General features: G+C 34.2%; 1 protein-coding gene across 1 annotated transcript in view; it reads right to left on the reverse strand.

The window, feature by feature from the left end:
* The window catches only part of LOC106121376 (uncharacterized), a 74,287-nt gene extending 56,442 nt beyond the window's left edge, over window positions 1-17,845 (reverse strand). Inside the window, exons 1-2 of the mRNA XM_013317026.1 lie at window positions 17,354-17,845; window positions 3,613-4,384 (exon numbers count right to left, since the gene is read on the reverse strand). Coding sequence (XP_013172480.1) covers window positions 3,613-4,344 — 732 coding nt within the window. The 5' untranslated portion in view covers window positions 4,345-4,384; window positions 17,354-17,845. The remainder of the gene's footprint in view (window positions 1-3,612; window positions 4,385-17,353) is intronic.
* Window positions 17,846-17,934: the final 89 nt, after the last annotated feature.

Here is a 17,934-nt window from a genome sequence, read left to right on the forward strand (position 1 = left end):
ATTTCTACACTTAAATCTATCAAAAACAACCGGTTGAAGTAACTGGTTTAGTATCAAACGATAAGATTGTCTATCCTTACCCTTGTGCGTCGAACTTCATTCGGCATAATCAAAATTATGTCTTATGATAAATCGAACTCGCGTCACACTGCACTATCTGATAACACCGGGTCACACGTTTAATGTCACAACACACACGTCCATTCCCTTCGGACACGTATCTACTAATGACGAAAATGAACAAAACAATACGTGGGTAGTGGGGTACACGAAAGTATTCCCGGCGTAATACAAAAACTATTGGAGTATCACGGCCGAACGACCTGATGATTCCGTGTCCGTCTTCCGCGCCGATATCGCGACGAGCGGCGATTCCGATATGCTCCAATGAACGCCACTTTAGCGCCGTATTTCCTTACGTTTGCGAATGTAAAGTGAACGGAACCGTACTTGCTAAATTATTTCCGCACCAGTTTATATGACTTCTAATTCCCGTGTACATTACACATGTATCAACGGATAGAATTATCTCCGTTTTTTTTTCAAAGAAAATAAGAGGGATGGAAATATGTTGAATATCATAATATTATAAATACGAATGTTAAGATAGATGGATGTTTGTTCGAAGATATCTGCAGAACGGCTGAATGGATCTCGCTGAAATTTTGTTAAAATGTAGAACATAGTCTAGAAGAACACGTAGGCTACTTTTTACTTTTTTTTCTATTTCTCGCGGACGTAGTCGCGAGCGGCAGTTAGAGTATAACATGCGTACGAGTGTTTTGGCAGTTGAAACCCACGTTTACTAAAATTAAGAATAACAACGATCCATTTTTAACGTGCAACTTTAGTGACAAAATTTAACAAAGGAAAGGAAACTAAATTTCATAGAGATCCATCCAACCGTTTTGGAGACATCATCACACAAACCTCCTACACTATAAATTTAATAGAGAAGAAATTAATATACCTCCTATCAACAGTAATATGTTTACTGAACAAAACAAACGTTTTAATTATAAATTAATATGTAAGTCGATAACAAAAGGGAATTTAAATCTATATTTGTCCGTCGCAATTACATCCTGTTTACAATTCAGTGGCTGATTTTCATTCGTAAGGTCGCCAGAGATAGCAACCAAGGTTACGTTGAAATAAAAAAGTTACAACGCATAAAGGATATTTAAAAACAAAGTCTTGAATAAGAAAATCTTAATTGTCATTGATCGCATTGTTCGTTAATATAATACTTGAATTTAATCTAAATAAACGAGACTGACCTATTTACCAACGGATTATTATATATTAAAATTTGACCTAGGAACTTAAAATACCAATTCTCTATTATGCATGTAACGGAACATTTTCAAATAAAAAAAACATCACAGAATAATCTTACTTCTTACTAATATTATAAATGCAAATGTTTGGATGTAAGGATGGATGGATGTTTCTTAGAAGTTATCTTTAGAACGGCTCCACGGATCTCATTGAAATTTGGCACACATATAGAACATAGTCAGGAAGAACACATAGGCTACTAATTAAGTTTTTTTATAATTCTGATTGAACAGAGTCGCGGGTGACAGCTATCTAAATAAAGAGCAAGATGACAAGCAACAGATAAGTTTCTTTTGTCTTACTATTCTTGCATTGTTAAGTAAAAAAACAATTAGTCAATGCGACCCTCGAATACATCGTGACCTTTATAAGTCATTGAACTTTACGTCTAGTACACACGCACAGTAACATCAAAAATTGGTAATTATTAAAATAAAAACTTAATAGCCAAAAAAATAATTTTTCACAATTTCAGTTGAATACTGTGCTTACACAGTTATTAGTTCAGGAGACAGAAGAGAGAAGAAGATATATTACCGGACTGAAAAAAGTTTTTTTTTTAAAGACAACTCTTTAAAAAAAACTCTTATCAGTCCGGTTATACCAACGTATATAACATTTAGAAATATGCTATCTATATTAAAATATACTACTTATTAAAGATAATTAAAAAAAAAACTTAATAGCCTAATGTATTTCCATTCTCAGTTCTACTTATGCCAAATTTCATTGAAATCAAACCGTTCTGGAGATAACTTTTAAAAATCATCGATCCATCTATCCAAAACATTCACATTTATAATATCAGGTACGACTTATTTTTAAAGCAATTAAAAGCAATAGCTAAATAATGACAGTCTAAAAAATCTTTGTAATTTCGTTGAAGATTAAGAATCCAGTGACACCTACCTTTCAAAATCGATCAAGGAAATTCATAATGGAGGACATACAAAATTGGATATGTGAATATTAAATAATTACGATGCTTGTGGGGTATCCCTGTGAAAGAGATATTCATCGGTTGTGACCTTAAGATCAATGTACAGGTACAAAAAGTTGAGTAAAAAATACTTGGTTTGGATACCTAAATGAACGAAGTTCAATATTTATATTACAACTTTCCTTAGGAACAAGAAATACAAGGAAAATCTACGAAAGGATAAAAGATATTTATGATTAAAATGAATTTTCCGAACGCATATTTAATTAATAACACACTAGCTGTCCCACGCGACTACGTCTGGGCGGATTTAATAAATCAACTTATTTAGTAGCCTATATGTTCTTCTAGTTCTTCTACATTTGCAAAATTTCAGCGAGATCGTTTCTAATAAACATCCATCCATCCAAACATTCGCATTTATAATATTAGTAAGAAGATTAGAGTAATTTTAAGACGCGAAGAACTTGTCTTTGCCCATAATAATTATAATTGTGGAAAATACGGCAATACTAATCATGTCATGTTTTTTGGGAAAAACCTAATGTCTAATTTTATAATAGGTCTTGTTCAAAGATAAAAGGTTTAGTTTTAACTTTGTATTAAACTGGCTATTCGCGCGGAATTAAAAAAAACTTATTAAGTAGCCTATGCGTTCTTCCAGACTATGTTTCCCAACTTGATTGGGTGCAACGTTCCCCCTATGTTTAACTGTCATGCTCGAAACCCCAAAATCCCCGCTTCGTCTCCTTTCCTATTTTAAATGCCCTTGTTTAGTTGACGCGGCCGCGACCTTATTGAATAAAACTAAATTAAATAAAGTAATAAAGGTCTTAATAACTATTTACGCCCGTATCGCTTATAATGACGTCATGGAAAAATAAAGACAATCAACAAGGTAACAGCTCATAATAGCAGATAAAAAAATGTATAGTTATCTGAACAAAAGTGACGTTCAGGTTTCCTTATTTCAAAGGTGACAAGACCAAATATGGCTAAGAGGCAGGCTTGGTTATTGACTTTAAAACATCGATTTTTCACAGAAGTTGTTATTTTTTTATTTAGCAAGCGATGCATATTTTTATTTTGTTGCTCTTAGTGTAATTACTACGACCACTGTTTATGTCGTCATATTTAAATCTAGATCTTTTTTTGTAATTTTGATAATAATGGTTATATTTTATGATGGATCGGATATAACACAATATTTGTAAAGTTTACTATTACCCATAGTAAATAAGGTCAATATTACATCGTCAAAAATAGTTTTCCTTCACTCTCAATAAATAGTATAATATTAAATCTGATTTGAAATAAAAGAAAACTCTTACCTTATCGCCATCTGTCGGCAGAGTCCCATATCCATACCAGCTTCTAGCAGGCTTCAGTCTGGGCTCCTCTTTAGGCGACAACAATCCACTGCCCCACTTGACCACGCCCTCAGCGACCGCAGCAACCCCAGGAGTCTTTGGACTACCATTCGGTGAATTCTGAGACGGCACGCTCTTCTCCGCCACTGGTGGTAAAGTTGGTCGAGCACATCCCGACCTCCTTTCGTATATTCTTTTACACGTGTCATCAGAATCTGTCTCCAATAGACCTTTCTTATCACTACCTCGCTTAACTTCTACTGTCCTTTTTAAGTCTTCTTGCCGCTGCGTCCATTTTGGATCGGATTCTTTTCGTTTTGCACTATCATTCGACTCCTGTCTACATAGCAACGCTTTTTTAAGACTCTCGCTGGAGTCTTGTTTTGTAACAGCCTTTTTGTCGGCCTCCTTTGCTGCTTTCTTCTCATCTTTCGTGAGCAGTGCACGTTTTAAGCTATCGGTGGAGTCTTGCTTGTGGATGATTTTTCGGGGGCATTCTGTGTTAAGGGAGTCAGTTGTTTTGGATATGAGTAGCTTTGGGTAATCATATGGGGCATGTTCGTTTGGCGGGTTTAGCTCTAGCGAGCGCCTATTCTTGCGCTTGTCGGCGGGGGCGATTTGTGCCTTGACGGGGAGAAGACGGCGCGGCAGCAGGCTGCGGTGGTCAGCGAGCGGTGATTCCGGTCGCAGCATGTTGAGCGGCGATCAAGAACTGCCGCTGAATCAGACACTCCTGAAACAATGAGATTTAGGTTAGACTTATTGCGTAGTAAATATGAAGACAAACAGTTCAAAGACAATAAACTTGTCTATGCTGTAAAATGATATAGAAAATAGGTCTACATTTTTGAGTACATCGTTTGATAAGGGTTTAAATTGACGAATTTTGTAACAGTATGATGAAATTGCAAAAAACATAATTAATTTTACCTAAATAAAGCAACGCTTTCTTTTAATCTATAAAGCAAAATTATCGAAAATAATAAAAATATTTTATCAAATAGATATGCCATAATATACAATTGTTGATTTTGGCATTGAAAGATAACAACTATTGACAATCAGATGATATTTTGCTTTCGCATGTGATGTGCCGATTATTACATTTCATAGAACAATGATTAATTTTCTTTTTCTAGAAGATAATAACTGATTACATTACGATATATACACAAGTACTCGGTTTCTCAGGAGTCAAGCACTTGACTTCCAATCTGCAGGTTCTGGATTCGAATCCCGCCATGTACCAATGTGTTTTTCCATTTCCGATTTACATATACACATTTATCCGACGTTCTTATGGTGAAGGAAAACATCGTGATGCAACCTGCACATATCTGAGAAGAAATTCAAAGATATGTGTGAAGTCAATCAACCCGCACTTGGCCAGCGTGGTTGACTATGGCCTAATCACCCTTAACTTAGGGTAGGCTCCGAGCCCCTCGGTGGGGACGTATAGTTAGCTGATGATGATGATGATATACACATACTAGCTGTCGACAGCGACTCCGTCTGCGCGGAATTAAAAAAACTGAATAAATAGCCTAAGTGTTCTTCAAGACTATGTTCTACATCTATGCCAAATATATCCACCATCCATACATTCGCATTTATAATATCAGGAAGATATAAATATTTTACTACGAGTAGACTATGGCCGAGTCACCCGTGACTTTGAGTAGGCTCCGAGCCCTTCAGTATTGCTGATGAAGATGATAAATATTTTACAGAATACTTTTACTCGTGGTCGCTGTTAAACCGAGGTTAATTAAAATCTAAAAATCGATACATCTTCATTCATATTGAAAACGATGAGTCATTGTGTAATGAATGACTAAATGCTTATGTACGCCCAATTGAACGCCAGGTCTTACAATTACGGCATTGTGTTTACGCATTGCCGAAGAAATGCAAAGCCGAAAATAATCGAGCAAGCAACACCGCCCACTCTTACTTTGCTCTTTCATACACAATTTAATACCTTAGGGCTGTCAATTTTACTATATCATTTTTTTTTTAAATTGCCTGATATTTTTTACGATAGGCCATTTATAAGCCATTAAAAAATTTATAAAAATAATGAGCTTTATAATTGTAAAATAAATATATCTACAGATGTAGATACAAACATATAGTGATCCCTTTCACTCCTTTTGATAAAACAGAGATAGAAAAATCTTTCGGTACAGGTATTACAGCAATGAAAACTCACGGTTGGTTAATTGTATAACACAATTTAAATACCAACATAGAAAATTAAAACTATATGAAAATATAAAAAGTATGATGTTATACAAAAATTATTTTTTGTTTTTTTAAATCGTAGTTTCTAGTTCAGCCCTATATTATTCTTTACCTGTTCGGTATGAATGGAGAGACATTACGCCTTCTGCGGGATCTAATGACGTCAAAGTTATTCCTATTTGACATTTAGATATAAATTGGTTGGATTTAGACGAAAATCTTTATCCTTCGCGTATCCTTGTACTTGACAAGTAAATGACAAATGTCAATTTACGCTATTTACGAACGCTTGGTGAATGACCTGCATTGAAACAAAATTTCGTTTTTTATATTTGTTACTTTTGCACCAATTTTTTTTCTAAATAACAGGAAAGTGTTATCATTCGCTAGTAAAGATCTTTCTAAGAACATACTACCTGTCGCCCGTGATTCCGTCTTTGCGAAATTAAAAAAAAAACTTAATAAGAAGCCTTTGTGTTCCTCCGGGCTATGTTCTACATCTCTGCCGAATTTTGTTTAGATCCGTTGAGCCATCTAACAAAAATCCATCCATCTAAACTTTCGAATTTATGATATTAGTAACACAAAGATGTTAATTTCATTGTTACCTTCTGTTTATTGAGACGATTGAATTTAGCTCAGGGTTCCAAATACAAACTACAATACAAATTACAACTTATAGAGGTTACCACCCTTTTTTTTTCAGAGAGGAATGCTTTATGCATACTCCGCGCCCCTGGGGGCACGCGGTAGTTATGTGGGATTCTCCTCCATAGCGGAGGCATACCCACTAAACCTCTCTATTCCTCCAACGCATCGGGACGGGACCACGGGCACGCTTTCGCTCTCGTCCGCGGCCCCGTCTGCGCCAGCTGCCGAGGCAGCTCCCTCTCGAGGGAGGCAGCCCTCAGTCGCCGGTGATGGACTAGAGGTTAACACCCTATTGCTAAGACACTTAACATCTAACTTATTATTAATTTTTTGCTTATATTTCTGAAATAAGAAACAACTATGTTTAAATTACAAATGCAAATTTGTTCACACAATCCGAAATGGCAGAATGCATGAGTCAATGACTCATTAGGTGCAAATAATACCAAATATGTTGTAACTATTTTAACAAGTCTGACAAATTATTATATTACATCTGATTTGATAATGACTTCAAATTATATCATACTAGCGTTCGCCCGCGACTTCGTCAACGCAGAATTGTAAAAGGGTCTTGACAGACAAACGGACGGACAACAAAGTGATCCTATAAGGGTTCCGTTTTTTTCTTTTCGAGGTACATAACCCTAAAAAGTAGCCTATAATAAAGTTCCATCAAAATAGGTTCAGTCAATCCAGAGTACCGTTTACCCGAAGTAAACACTGCCTTGCGTCCAGAAATATGAAAGAAATGTTTTTAGCAACGGAAATATAATTTTTTTCGATATTACATACAGACATTCCAATTTAATCAATATATTTTTAATGTTATTAATATTATTCTTCAACTATTTTTAAAGTCAAAACCATTTTGTAAAATCACAAGTGTAAAAACAGCGAGACAGCCAGACCAAAAAACAACTATGCTATTACTTCCCTATTTGTATTATAACATTTTTAATCTTACTAATATTATAAATGCAAATGTTTAGATGAATGAATGTTTGTTAGAAGGTATCTCCAGAACGGTTGCATGGATTTATCTGAAATTTGACATCGTTGTAGAAGTAGTAGTCTGGAAGAACGCAGGCTAGCGGGCGACAGCTAGTCATAATACATATTATCAGCGATACCCTATCAGTACTTTACAAGAACACTAGACCACATCAACTATCGCATATTAAACAATCTAATTCTACACTCAATCACATATACATATGTATAAATGTCATGTATCGAGATATATAATTAAAATTCTTTACTTGCCACGATTAGAGAACAATCTCTGAGTCATCCGAGATAATGTTCTATGTATACGGTTCTATCCATTGTCATACAGATGTTAACACGTTGAGCGCCACGCGTTCTAAGACAATCCCGTTCAGGCCACGAGCGTCGCTTATAAGCACTGGTATTAAAGGGCCGGTGTTTCTGATCGCAGTACAAAATAGTTTACATTTTTAACGTTATACCTACAGGCTTTGTTTCAACACGTTACGCGCCAAGTCTGTCTGGCGCGATCTAAACGGAAAGTCTAGTGTCAGTCACCGATGGCTGACGAGGCGCTCAACGTGTTAAAATTGACAATTATTTAGCATATATTTTAATTTCCGTATGTTATTTTTTACTTTGTACAATTCGGTATATACAGAATGTTTGAATATTTTATGTTTGAAATCCAGATTAAATATTCAATTTATATAAGACCAGCAGTTGCCCATGATTTTATCCTAGCGGAATTTAAATAACCTTGAACATTTGTATTCTTCCAGACTATGTTCTACATCTATGCCATACACCCATTTAAACTTTCGCATTTATAATATTAACTAGATGTTGCCCGCGACTCCCTCCGCGTGGAATTAAAAAAAAAAAGTTAATTAGTAGCTACTTTCATTCTATTTTCTTAATTATAGCGAAACACATACAGTAGTTCTGGAGATACCTCCTAATATTACTAAGATAGTCAAGATTGTTAACATTTACCTAAAACCTGTGACAACCATTAGTTAACATAGGTGCAAGATATATATTTGTGTGTGTTTGTACAATGACAGCTTATGCAACACAACACAATGGTTTAATGACCCTTGACGTCAGTGTTGTAATGTCACATGGCAACTAACAACTTTCACATGAAGTACAATGCAATGTACTTTGCCTAATTGTAATACGCAATATTGTAATTATACAGTCAGCTAAAGATTAACCCTTTAAATGCCACTACGATTATTAATTTTATGTTACGATAGTTGAGATGGATGTGTGGTGTGACAAGAAAGGATAAAGTTAAAAATGTATATTAGAGGAAATTAGAAAGTAGCGCCAGTGATTGAGAAATTGAGGAGTAAAAGATTAGCGTGGTTTAGACATGTTATGCGGAGGGATGATGATGATAGAAGCAAAACAGTAATGAGATTGAATGTGGATGGCTACAAGGGTAGAGGAAGACCAAAAAAAGTATGGAATGACTGTTTGAAAGAGGATATGCGTAAGAAGGGAGTAGACTCGAATATGACGGCTGATAGAGATATATGCAGGAGTAGTACTGTGCCGACCTTCGATAGGGATAAGGGCAGGTTGATGATGACTTTTTAGTCAGATAACTCAAAATAACTTTTATCATTTAATACATAACTAACATTAATTTAGTACGTCTTAGTAATTTCTTATATTATTAAGGAATAATATGTAACACGCCTGAAAAAGTTATAAACGTACAAAATAAATTACTTACCCAATTGTGATTGACAGTGAACGTGTTGATCGGAATTATAATAATTCGGGATTCAAACAGTGAATTGGTGCAATCCTAGATTATTTTCATCAATTTGGAACTTTATTTTTACAAGCATTTAAAAAATAAATAAAAAACTCAGGCATTTGTGTTAACCATAGACATTTATTATTCACGTTATCAAAAAAAATGTGTATAAGGTAAAAAAGCATAAAATTAAGGTGATCTCATATTTCGCAGGAAATCATAATCTTTGATTTATGAGTCATCGATAAAAAGTGAAGCCTATTTTATAAAATGAGTCATTACGTACGTAATTACCGTTTGCAACAATTAACGCAAAGTAGAAAAATAAAAAAAAATATTTCACTTTAATCTTGGGGAACATACCCATACTACGTAGTTTTTTTAAGACTGCATGCATACTTAAATTACTAGTGAATAATGTATTATCAAAAAGAACAACTAACGACTACGTCACAAAAACCTGACCCCACCCCCGCTCCTGTGACTGACCGTGGTATTTTAAAGACTCCATTAACCCCCCCCCCTCCCCTCTAAACGGATCACGTAGTATGGGTACGTTACCTTAGAATACAAAGAGCGAATGAAATTTAACACACATATCTTCCAGTTTTAGCTAAACAAAAGTAATTTGCATAATGCAAATCTTTGAAGATATTATTACCGTTTTACAACGGTAAAATTTTTAAGCATCCATTTTTGAATTCACAAAATATTTGCGCGACCTTTGATTATTTATACCCGCGTAATTAACTTCCTTGTAATAAATAACACAAGCTGGATATCAGTCAACACAAAACATGTTTTTATTACCTCGTACTACACTATTTTAAATATAGAAAAATTTCACAAATCTCCTACTGTCTAATATACGCAATTTTTGAAATAAATCTAATTAAAAAAACTTATTCTGCATATATAATGTATTCGCGTTGGTTATCAATATCTAAAAATCTTATCTATCTGTCCGCAAGTGCGCATTTATTCCGAGATATCTTCAAAACGATTGGACCAATTTTGACTGGAAGGTAGACTATACTACTATAGGTACTAAACGCGAGAATATTATGAACTACTTTTTTAACATTGCACTGACAAAGTCACGGGCTACCGCTAACACAATTACCGTGGGTTCCCACTGCCGAATGATTTGTAAAAAACCATATTGTTATCTTACTTCTTATGAATATGAATGTAGGTGATAATTTTTCGTGCAAGTGTTTCATCAGTGGAAATCCGATGTAATATTATAAAAGAAAATATATTTACATTTCGCATAACCGATTGTCATAATCATATTTTGATAAGAATAAATGACAAGAGACTTATTCCATTGAAAAAAGATTTTATATAAAGGTATTTATTGCTGATAAAACAGTAAACCAGCTGTTACCCGATTACGTCCGCGTCGAATTAAAAAAAAACTTTGTGTTCTTCCAGACTACGTTCTACATTTGTGCCAAATTTCATCAAAATCCGTGGAGCTGTTTCAGTGGATACCTTGTAACAAACATCGATTCATCCATCCATCCAAACTTTCGCATTTGTAACATCAGTAAGAAGTAAGATAACTTCGATTTCGTATAATCGAACAAAATATGCAAGAATAAAAGTAACCGCTCGTATCTACCTAAATTACGATGTTTTTGGAGTAAGAAAAACTTTTAAATAAGATAAAATACATGTTATTAACTTCAGATCTTACCATCATGAAGTTAAAATGTAACCGTCTCCTTTACCCGACTGAAAAGAAAAAACTTTGCCTTAATGTAGGTCTAAATTTCTTAAATCCATCAGCATTAACCGATCCAGTTTTTTTATGACGAGGGCTGACAGGTACGAAATTTTTCACGAAAAATGCTGATATATTTTTATTTTTACGTAGGCCACCACTGAGAAAGGATTTTTTTAATTCGACACTATACGTAAAATTGGCATAAAACCATTTATTACGAAAAATAATAGAGTCGTAACATATATTTGGGTGATTTGAGACTTTGCTGCATGCGGACAAAGTAGCGGGTTACTGTTAGTGTAAAATAAAACATGAACATTTCTTGAAGCAACGCAAAGACGCGAAATTGCCGTGCAACTTTAATACGATCCGAGTGCTGGAAAGACTTTCGTCTCGGACGTCGGAATTTTATTTTTCTCCCGAGGTTAACCTCAATTCTACAAAAAGCTGGATGGCAGAGAGCTGCCGCATTTATAACCTTTTTTATTTTTGTTTTTTTTTTTTTATCGGGCAAAGTTAATGCGCGTAAATATCCGCATACTTTTATAATTGCTTCAAAATGCATAAAGCTTTCCCGGAAAATGAAATCTTTTGATTATATACCAAACATTTTAAGATTTTGCATTTATTATTATTTTGTCACAGTAGCGACATATTCTTAAATACGACATAAAAATAACCTTTTACATTTCAAGTATAAACGTGTGGGCTTCCACTGTGATACACTCGTACAAAATATTTGTCACACCTTTCATTTTATTTGAATAAACCGAAATATGTTTTCCTATCAGCAAAATCACTGTCTATATTATTAACAGACTATGCTATCTTATTAATATTATAAATGCGAATGTTTAGATGTATAGATGATCTGATATTTGTGGGAAGTATTTCTAGAACTGACTGCTTGGATCTCGCAGTAATTTGACATAGATATAGAACATAACTGGAAGAACACATAAGCTACTATGTTTTTTTTATTTCACGCGGACTGAGTCGCAGGCAACAGCTGATGTGTAATAAAAATCGCAGACTCTACCATTAGCCGATTGGTCTTATGACGATCGTTGACCGATACCACGCTATATTTAACATTTTCACCCACATTCGATTCCGTACAACGACACTGAAGTTATGAGTTCGTTGTAACTGTTTCCCCTTAAATAAAACTAGCTGTCACCCGTGACTCCGTCTGCGCAGTGTTAAAAAAACATAAATAATACTCACTGACGCTTCGCTCCTATTGGTCGCAGCGTAATCTTATATATAAAATTCTCGTGTCACAATTTTCGTTCCCATACTCCTCCGAAATGACAGATTCTCATGAAATTTTGTGAGCATATTGAGGTCTGAGAATCGGCCAACATCTATTTTTATTCCTGCGTGGACGGAGTCGCGGGCGACAGCTAGTCTGATATATAATATTCTCGTGTCACAATTTTCGTTCCCATACTCCTCCGAAACGGCTTGACCGATTCTCATTAAATTTTATGAGCATATTGAGTAGGTCTGAAAATCGGCCAACATCTATTTTTAATCCCGTCCGGACGGAGTCGCGGGCGACTGATAGTATTATATAACCAAAAGCGGTCCTCTACAAATGGACTATCCAACAAAAAAAAATTCAAATCGGACCAGTAGTTCCTAGATTAGCGCGTTTAAACAAAGAATTTTCCTATAACATTACTATTTAAAATCATACGTTTCATCGCTTACCAATTACAACGACTTAATGTATAGTACGTTATTATCCTGGTTTGACTATACCGCTGTTGATTTAAAATCTACATACCTGTTTATAAAAACATCATAAATCACGTATTATCAATTATAATTACATCTATTGATTTATCTATCTACATTTTTTAATCTTTATTTACATTTAAATTATGACATTGATTTTATGTTTAGTCAATAGATTTTTCTTACGTAGTAGTACCTGGATGACCGAGCTTTGCTCGGTATTTTTTAAATTGTGTTGTTTGGAAATTATATTTAAGTACGAATTACTAATAAAATGATGAAATATGAATAATAATATCGATCTTACCGATAGAAAAAGTTAAGTTTATGTTCAAGTTGATTATCGATAAAACACGAATAAAATGACATTTTCTAAAAATGATTCCTAGCTAGATCGATTTATCGCCCCCGAAACCACGTATATACTAAATTTTATGAAAATCATTGGAGCCGATTCCGAGATTCCAATTATATATATATATACAAGAATTGCTCATTTACAATTATAAGATTTTTTGGTAATATTTTTGATTAAAGAAAGCTTTACTGAAATACAAAATAATTTGATTGTATTTTGAATTCTATGTTATTAATTTCACTATATCCGTGAGAAAGGCGTTATACGCCACAAAAAAGTATTACTAATCCACTAATCAGAGGAAACAACTGCATTTTCCTATGAAAATAACCTACAGCAACTACTATACTACGACTATATTACATCTTACTAATATTATAAATGCGAAAATTTACATGGATAGATGTTTATAAGAAGGTTTCTGAACGGCTCAACGGATCTCGATGAAATTTGAACATAGTCTGGAAGAACATATAGGCTCCTAGTTAAGTTGCTTTTAATTCCAAGCGAAAGGAGTCGCGGCCGACAACTGGTAATTATATATTTAACAGACTATTATAGACAAAATCTTATTTTACAGGACGTTTTGGCGAAGAAACAAGTCGCGTATCAGCTGTTAATCGACACGGTGCCTAAGTTGGCGAACGTCGCAGTGATAAAGGTCGAGCGTAGTTAAATATAAATTGAATAAACGCAATGTTTGTTGTTCTCTACCTGTCATAATAACGCAGAACAGCTTCGGTTAATAGCATAGACCTAACATGATTATGTAAACAATTTTTTTTTATATTATAAGGTGGCAAACGAGCGAGCGGCCAATTCGTGCGAAGATGTTAAAGCGGGCTCTACCACTGTTAAACTATTATATATATATATATAACTGATTAAATCTTAAAATGTTCCAATCATTTTCCGTTTCAAACTGAGTATGCAACTAGAAGATGTGCGAATAACTTTCGATATGTTTATGGCTTTGATCACATTAACTTCACTACTATAAACTAGCTGTCGCCCGCGTCTCCGTCCGCGCGGTATTAAAAACAAAATGTAATAAGTAGCTTATATGTTCGCAAAGACTATGTTCTACATCTGAAGGAAGTAAGATGCGAATATTTAGATAGATGAATGGATGTTTGTTACAAGGTATGTCCAGAACTGCTGCATGGATGTCGCTAAAATTTGGTATAGATGTACTCGTATAACATATACTGGAAGATCTCGCATAGACGGAGTCGCGGGCGACAGCTAATTTAAAACACTTCAAAGCTCTAATTTTATTATTAGTAACAAAGTATCACAGTATTTGAAGTCGTAAACTTAATCGTAGGTCGGGCGAAAGTGGTCAGGAGTTGGCGCTATCGGAGTGAAAGTGACCATCGGAAAGTCTCGGCCCCGCTCCGCCGGCTAGCTTTACGTGTCCTTTCGCGCTTCCTCTTTGACCAGTTGTGCTTTGTCCCTCTTTAACATCATACATATAAGTGAGACGTAAAACAATAACAGCTAATTTTCACGAAAACTTCGGAATCAGCCTTGACCTATTTGAAAGCCTGTCAAATCGGAACTCTTGATACGTCAATCAGCCACAGGGAAGAAACAAATTAATTTAATTGAGTATGCTTGAATACAAAAATAACAAGAATATCTTCCGATCCAAACATTTCCATTTATAATATAAGTAAGATATAATTAGAGTTGTAGATGTATTGACAGTGTACAGCAATAACCTAAATAAAAAAAATTGTGTATAATAAACACAGATGATAGCACAGCTGATCTCATTAGTTTTATAAATGCAATTTTTTTTTTTTTTATATCACAAGGTGGCAAACGAGCGAGCGGCCACCTGAAATCGCTGAAATAGCGAAGTGACCGTTGCCCATAGACATACGCAATTGCATATGCGTTGCCTACCTTTAATCGACGGAGGAGAGGATGCACAGAATGAAAATATTTTCCCTTTCCATGCATCCTCTAATCCGGAAAGTCCACTACCACTTCCCATCCTTTCCTTATAAGAAAAAGGTTGGGAAGGAAAAGAGGACTAATTTTGGCCTCCGGGACGCACACTCATCAGACGAAACGCGGAATTGCTTCCACTTCACGCCTGTCTTCTGTGTGGTCGTGGTATTTCACCGGGCGAGCCGGGCCGATTCGTGCGAAGATGTTAAAGCGGGCTCTACCACTGTTTAAATATCAAATAAATGCAAGTCAAAATTTTCATTCATAACTTTATACAAGAATATTATATTCTTACTAATATTATAATTGCAAAAGTTTAGATGGATGGATGTTTGTTTGAAGGCACATCAGAACCGGTTCTTTATGAAGTTTGGCACAGATGTACAGCATAGTCTGGAAGAACACATAGGCTACTTTTTAAGTTTTTTTTAAATCCGCACGGACAGAGTCCCAGGCGACAATTACTATTACATAAATGTATTTATTATTAAAAATAATTTTTGTTATATTTATTATAAAATCTACAGCTAACAGCGAACATTTTAAAAATCCTAATGCAATAAAACCTCCTTTAACTAATCACACTCATCTGTTTTACCCCAAAATAAAGAATTGCACATTTTTTTGTTAAACATGTGTTTTGACCCTTTGTCTGTTGGAGATTAATATTATGAACATTAATGTGGTTATAATAGTATTTTTTACCCTTGCACATACTTTGTTATTCATTCGTCAAGATCACATTTTCCGAAGCCTACCAATAATCAAATTTCAATAATCGTGATATTATATTTGAAACACTTAGTTTTTTATGGTATGTCCCAAAGTGATTTCCAAATTAGAAGTAAAATGTCGGACCCTATTGTTGAAAACGTTTTTCTAAGCTAAGTATTTGCTTATCCATAATCATAACACATATACAAAAGATATAGTTATCTCTGTTTCTTTTCATAGAGGGTAAGAGAGAGATGGCTATGCATTTGCGTAAATTTCACCTGAGCAATTTCACAGTAACACTCAGTAAAATGTCCTATAGTCTCATATTGACAGCATCATGTCTGCATTTTTTTTAATTTGCCACGGAATATTTATTTTAAATGTACATAGTAACAATAATATTGTTCAACAGTTAGTGGTTAAAATTTTTAATAAGTCTTACAACTAAACCACCGATAAAGGCTAAAAATAAAGATTGCACTGAGTTGATAATTAATTTATCATTTAACTTTTGCTAATTTATCAATAAATATTTGAGAAGGACAGGAGGTCACTGTAAGGTGCATATATCAAATTTGTTATGTCTAAATAAAATGTAATTGAATAACACAATTGACACTTAACAAGGCTAGTTTATCTATATCTATACTAATATTATAAAGTGGAAGAGTTTATTTGTTTAAACATGCTAATCTCAGGAACTACTGGTCCGATTTGAAAAATTCCATTTTTGTTGGATATTCCATTTATAGAGGAAGGCTTTAGGCTATATAACATTATGCTGAGATCAATAAAAGCAAAGTATCAGTGAAAAATGTTTGACTTTCGTTGTGTCTGTTGTATAAACAGTTTATGTGACTACAACCACGTGAATGAAGACACGGGCACAGCTAATATAACTATAACCAATAAACATCTAAGTGTCAGCTATTTGTTTTACTATTAAAGATAATGACATATTTAATTACTGATAACTAGTTCAAGTGGATACAGATAACATTTTCGTTTGTCAATGTTATTAACAATTAATGTCATTTTATTTTATACAATTTAAATAATTGTGAGTTGTGCACAATATATTTAATACGACTTAATACATGAAGCATACATAGTAAAAAAAATGAGGTGTTACAAAGAGTCTGTATATGATGTCTTTAACATCAAATAAAGCAGTTATAGGACTTAATTAGAAAATTTTAAAAGATGGCTTTAGGAGTAGTCATTGTAGTCCTAGCTTATTTTATTTATCTTTGCATATACTATAGCAAACAGTTAGGAATAGCAATGTGATGGGAAGTAATATGAACTAAGGTGAATAGAATTTGATCAAGACATTTCAAATTGATTAAATTTGAAATAAATTTTGAAAAAATTGTACAGATATGTACAGTTATTTTTTAACTGATATGTACAGTTATTCATGACTTTTTTTTAATTAATTTATATCAAAAAGGTTTGTAAACTTTGTTTGTACTAGACTTTTAATACATATAAGTTCTAAAAAGAAGTTGTTAGTAATCCGATTAACACTCACCAGCCGAAAGACAGCGCCGGAGAAACACGTATAAAGCATCAGCATGGCTCGAAATCGAAACACAAAACGCGAGCGATATCACAATTTACATTCACATAGAAACGAGTCGATACTAATGACCACGTTCACAATACACGTATTATTTATCACACTGTAAACAGATTAACAAATTGTGGCTGTAAACAATGACCAGCCCACAACAAGACAATATAGCAAACGTTTTTCACCAATAGTACACAAATAAGACACCGTGGTAACTACTTGCGAAACGATAGTGTTGTCAATCTACGTCAAATTATCGAAATTGTTTCACTATAAAACAAATTTCATTTCGATATAATAACAGTAGGTTAGATTATAATACATTTTATGTTGACAAAGATTATCCACTAAAATATTAAGATGTGCCCTTAAAGAGCAATTCGCAATAAGACGAACTAAACACGATCCATCCCAACACAAGTCAACAGAAAACTGGATCTGGAAACTGGAAAGAATCTGAACTGAGTTGCCAACAAAAAAATACTGCAATAAAATGACAGGACAAGTTGACAAGTGACAGCTTCAGTGATACCCAATAA

Source organism: Papilio xuthus, unplaced genomic scaffold, assembly GCF_000836235.2.
Source record: "Papilio xuthus unplaced genomic scaffold, Pxut_1.1 DF826945.1, whole genome shotgun sequence".
NCBI classification, from domain to species: Eukaryota; Metazoa; Arthropoda; class Insecta; order Lepidoptera; family Papilionidae; genus Papilio; species Papilio xuthus.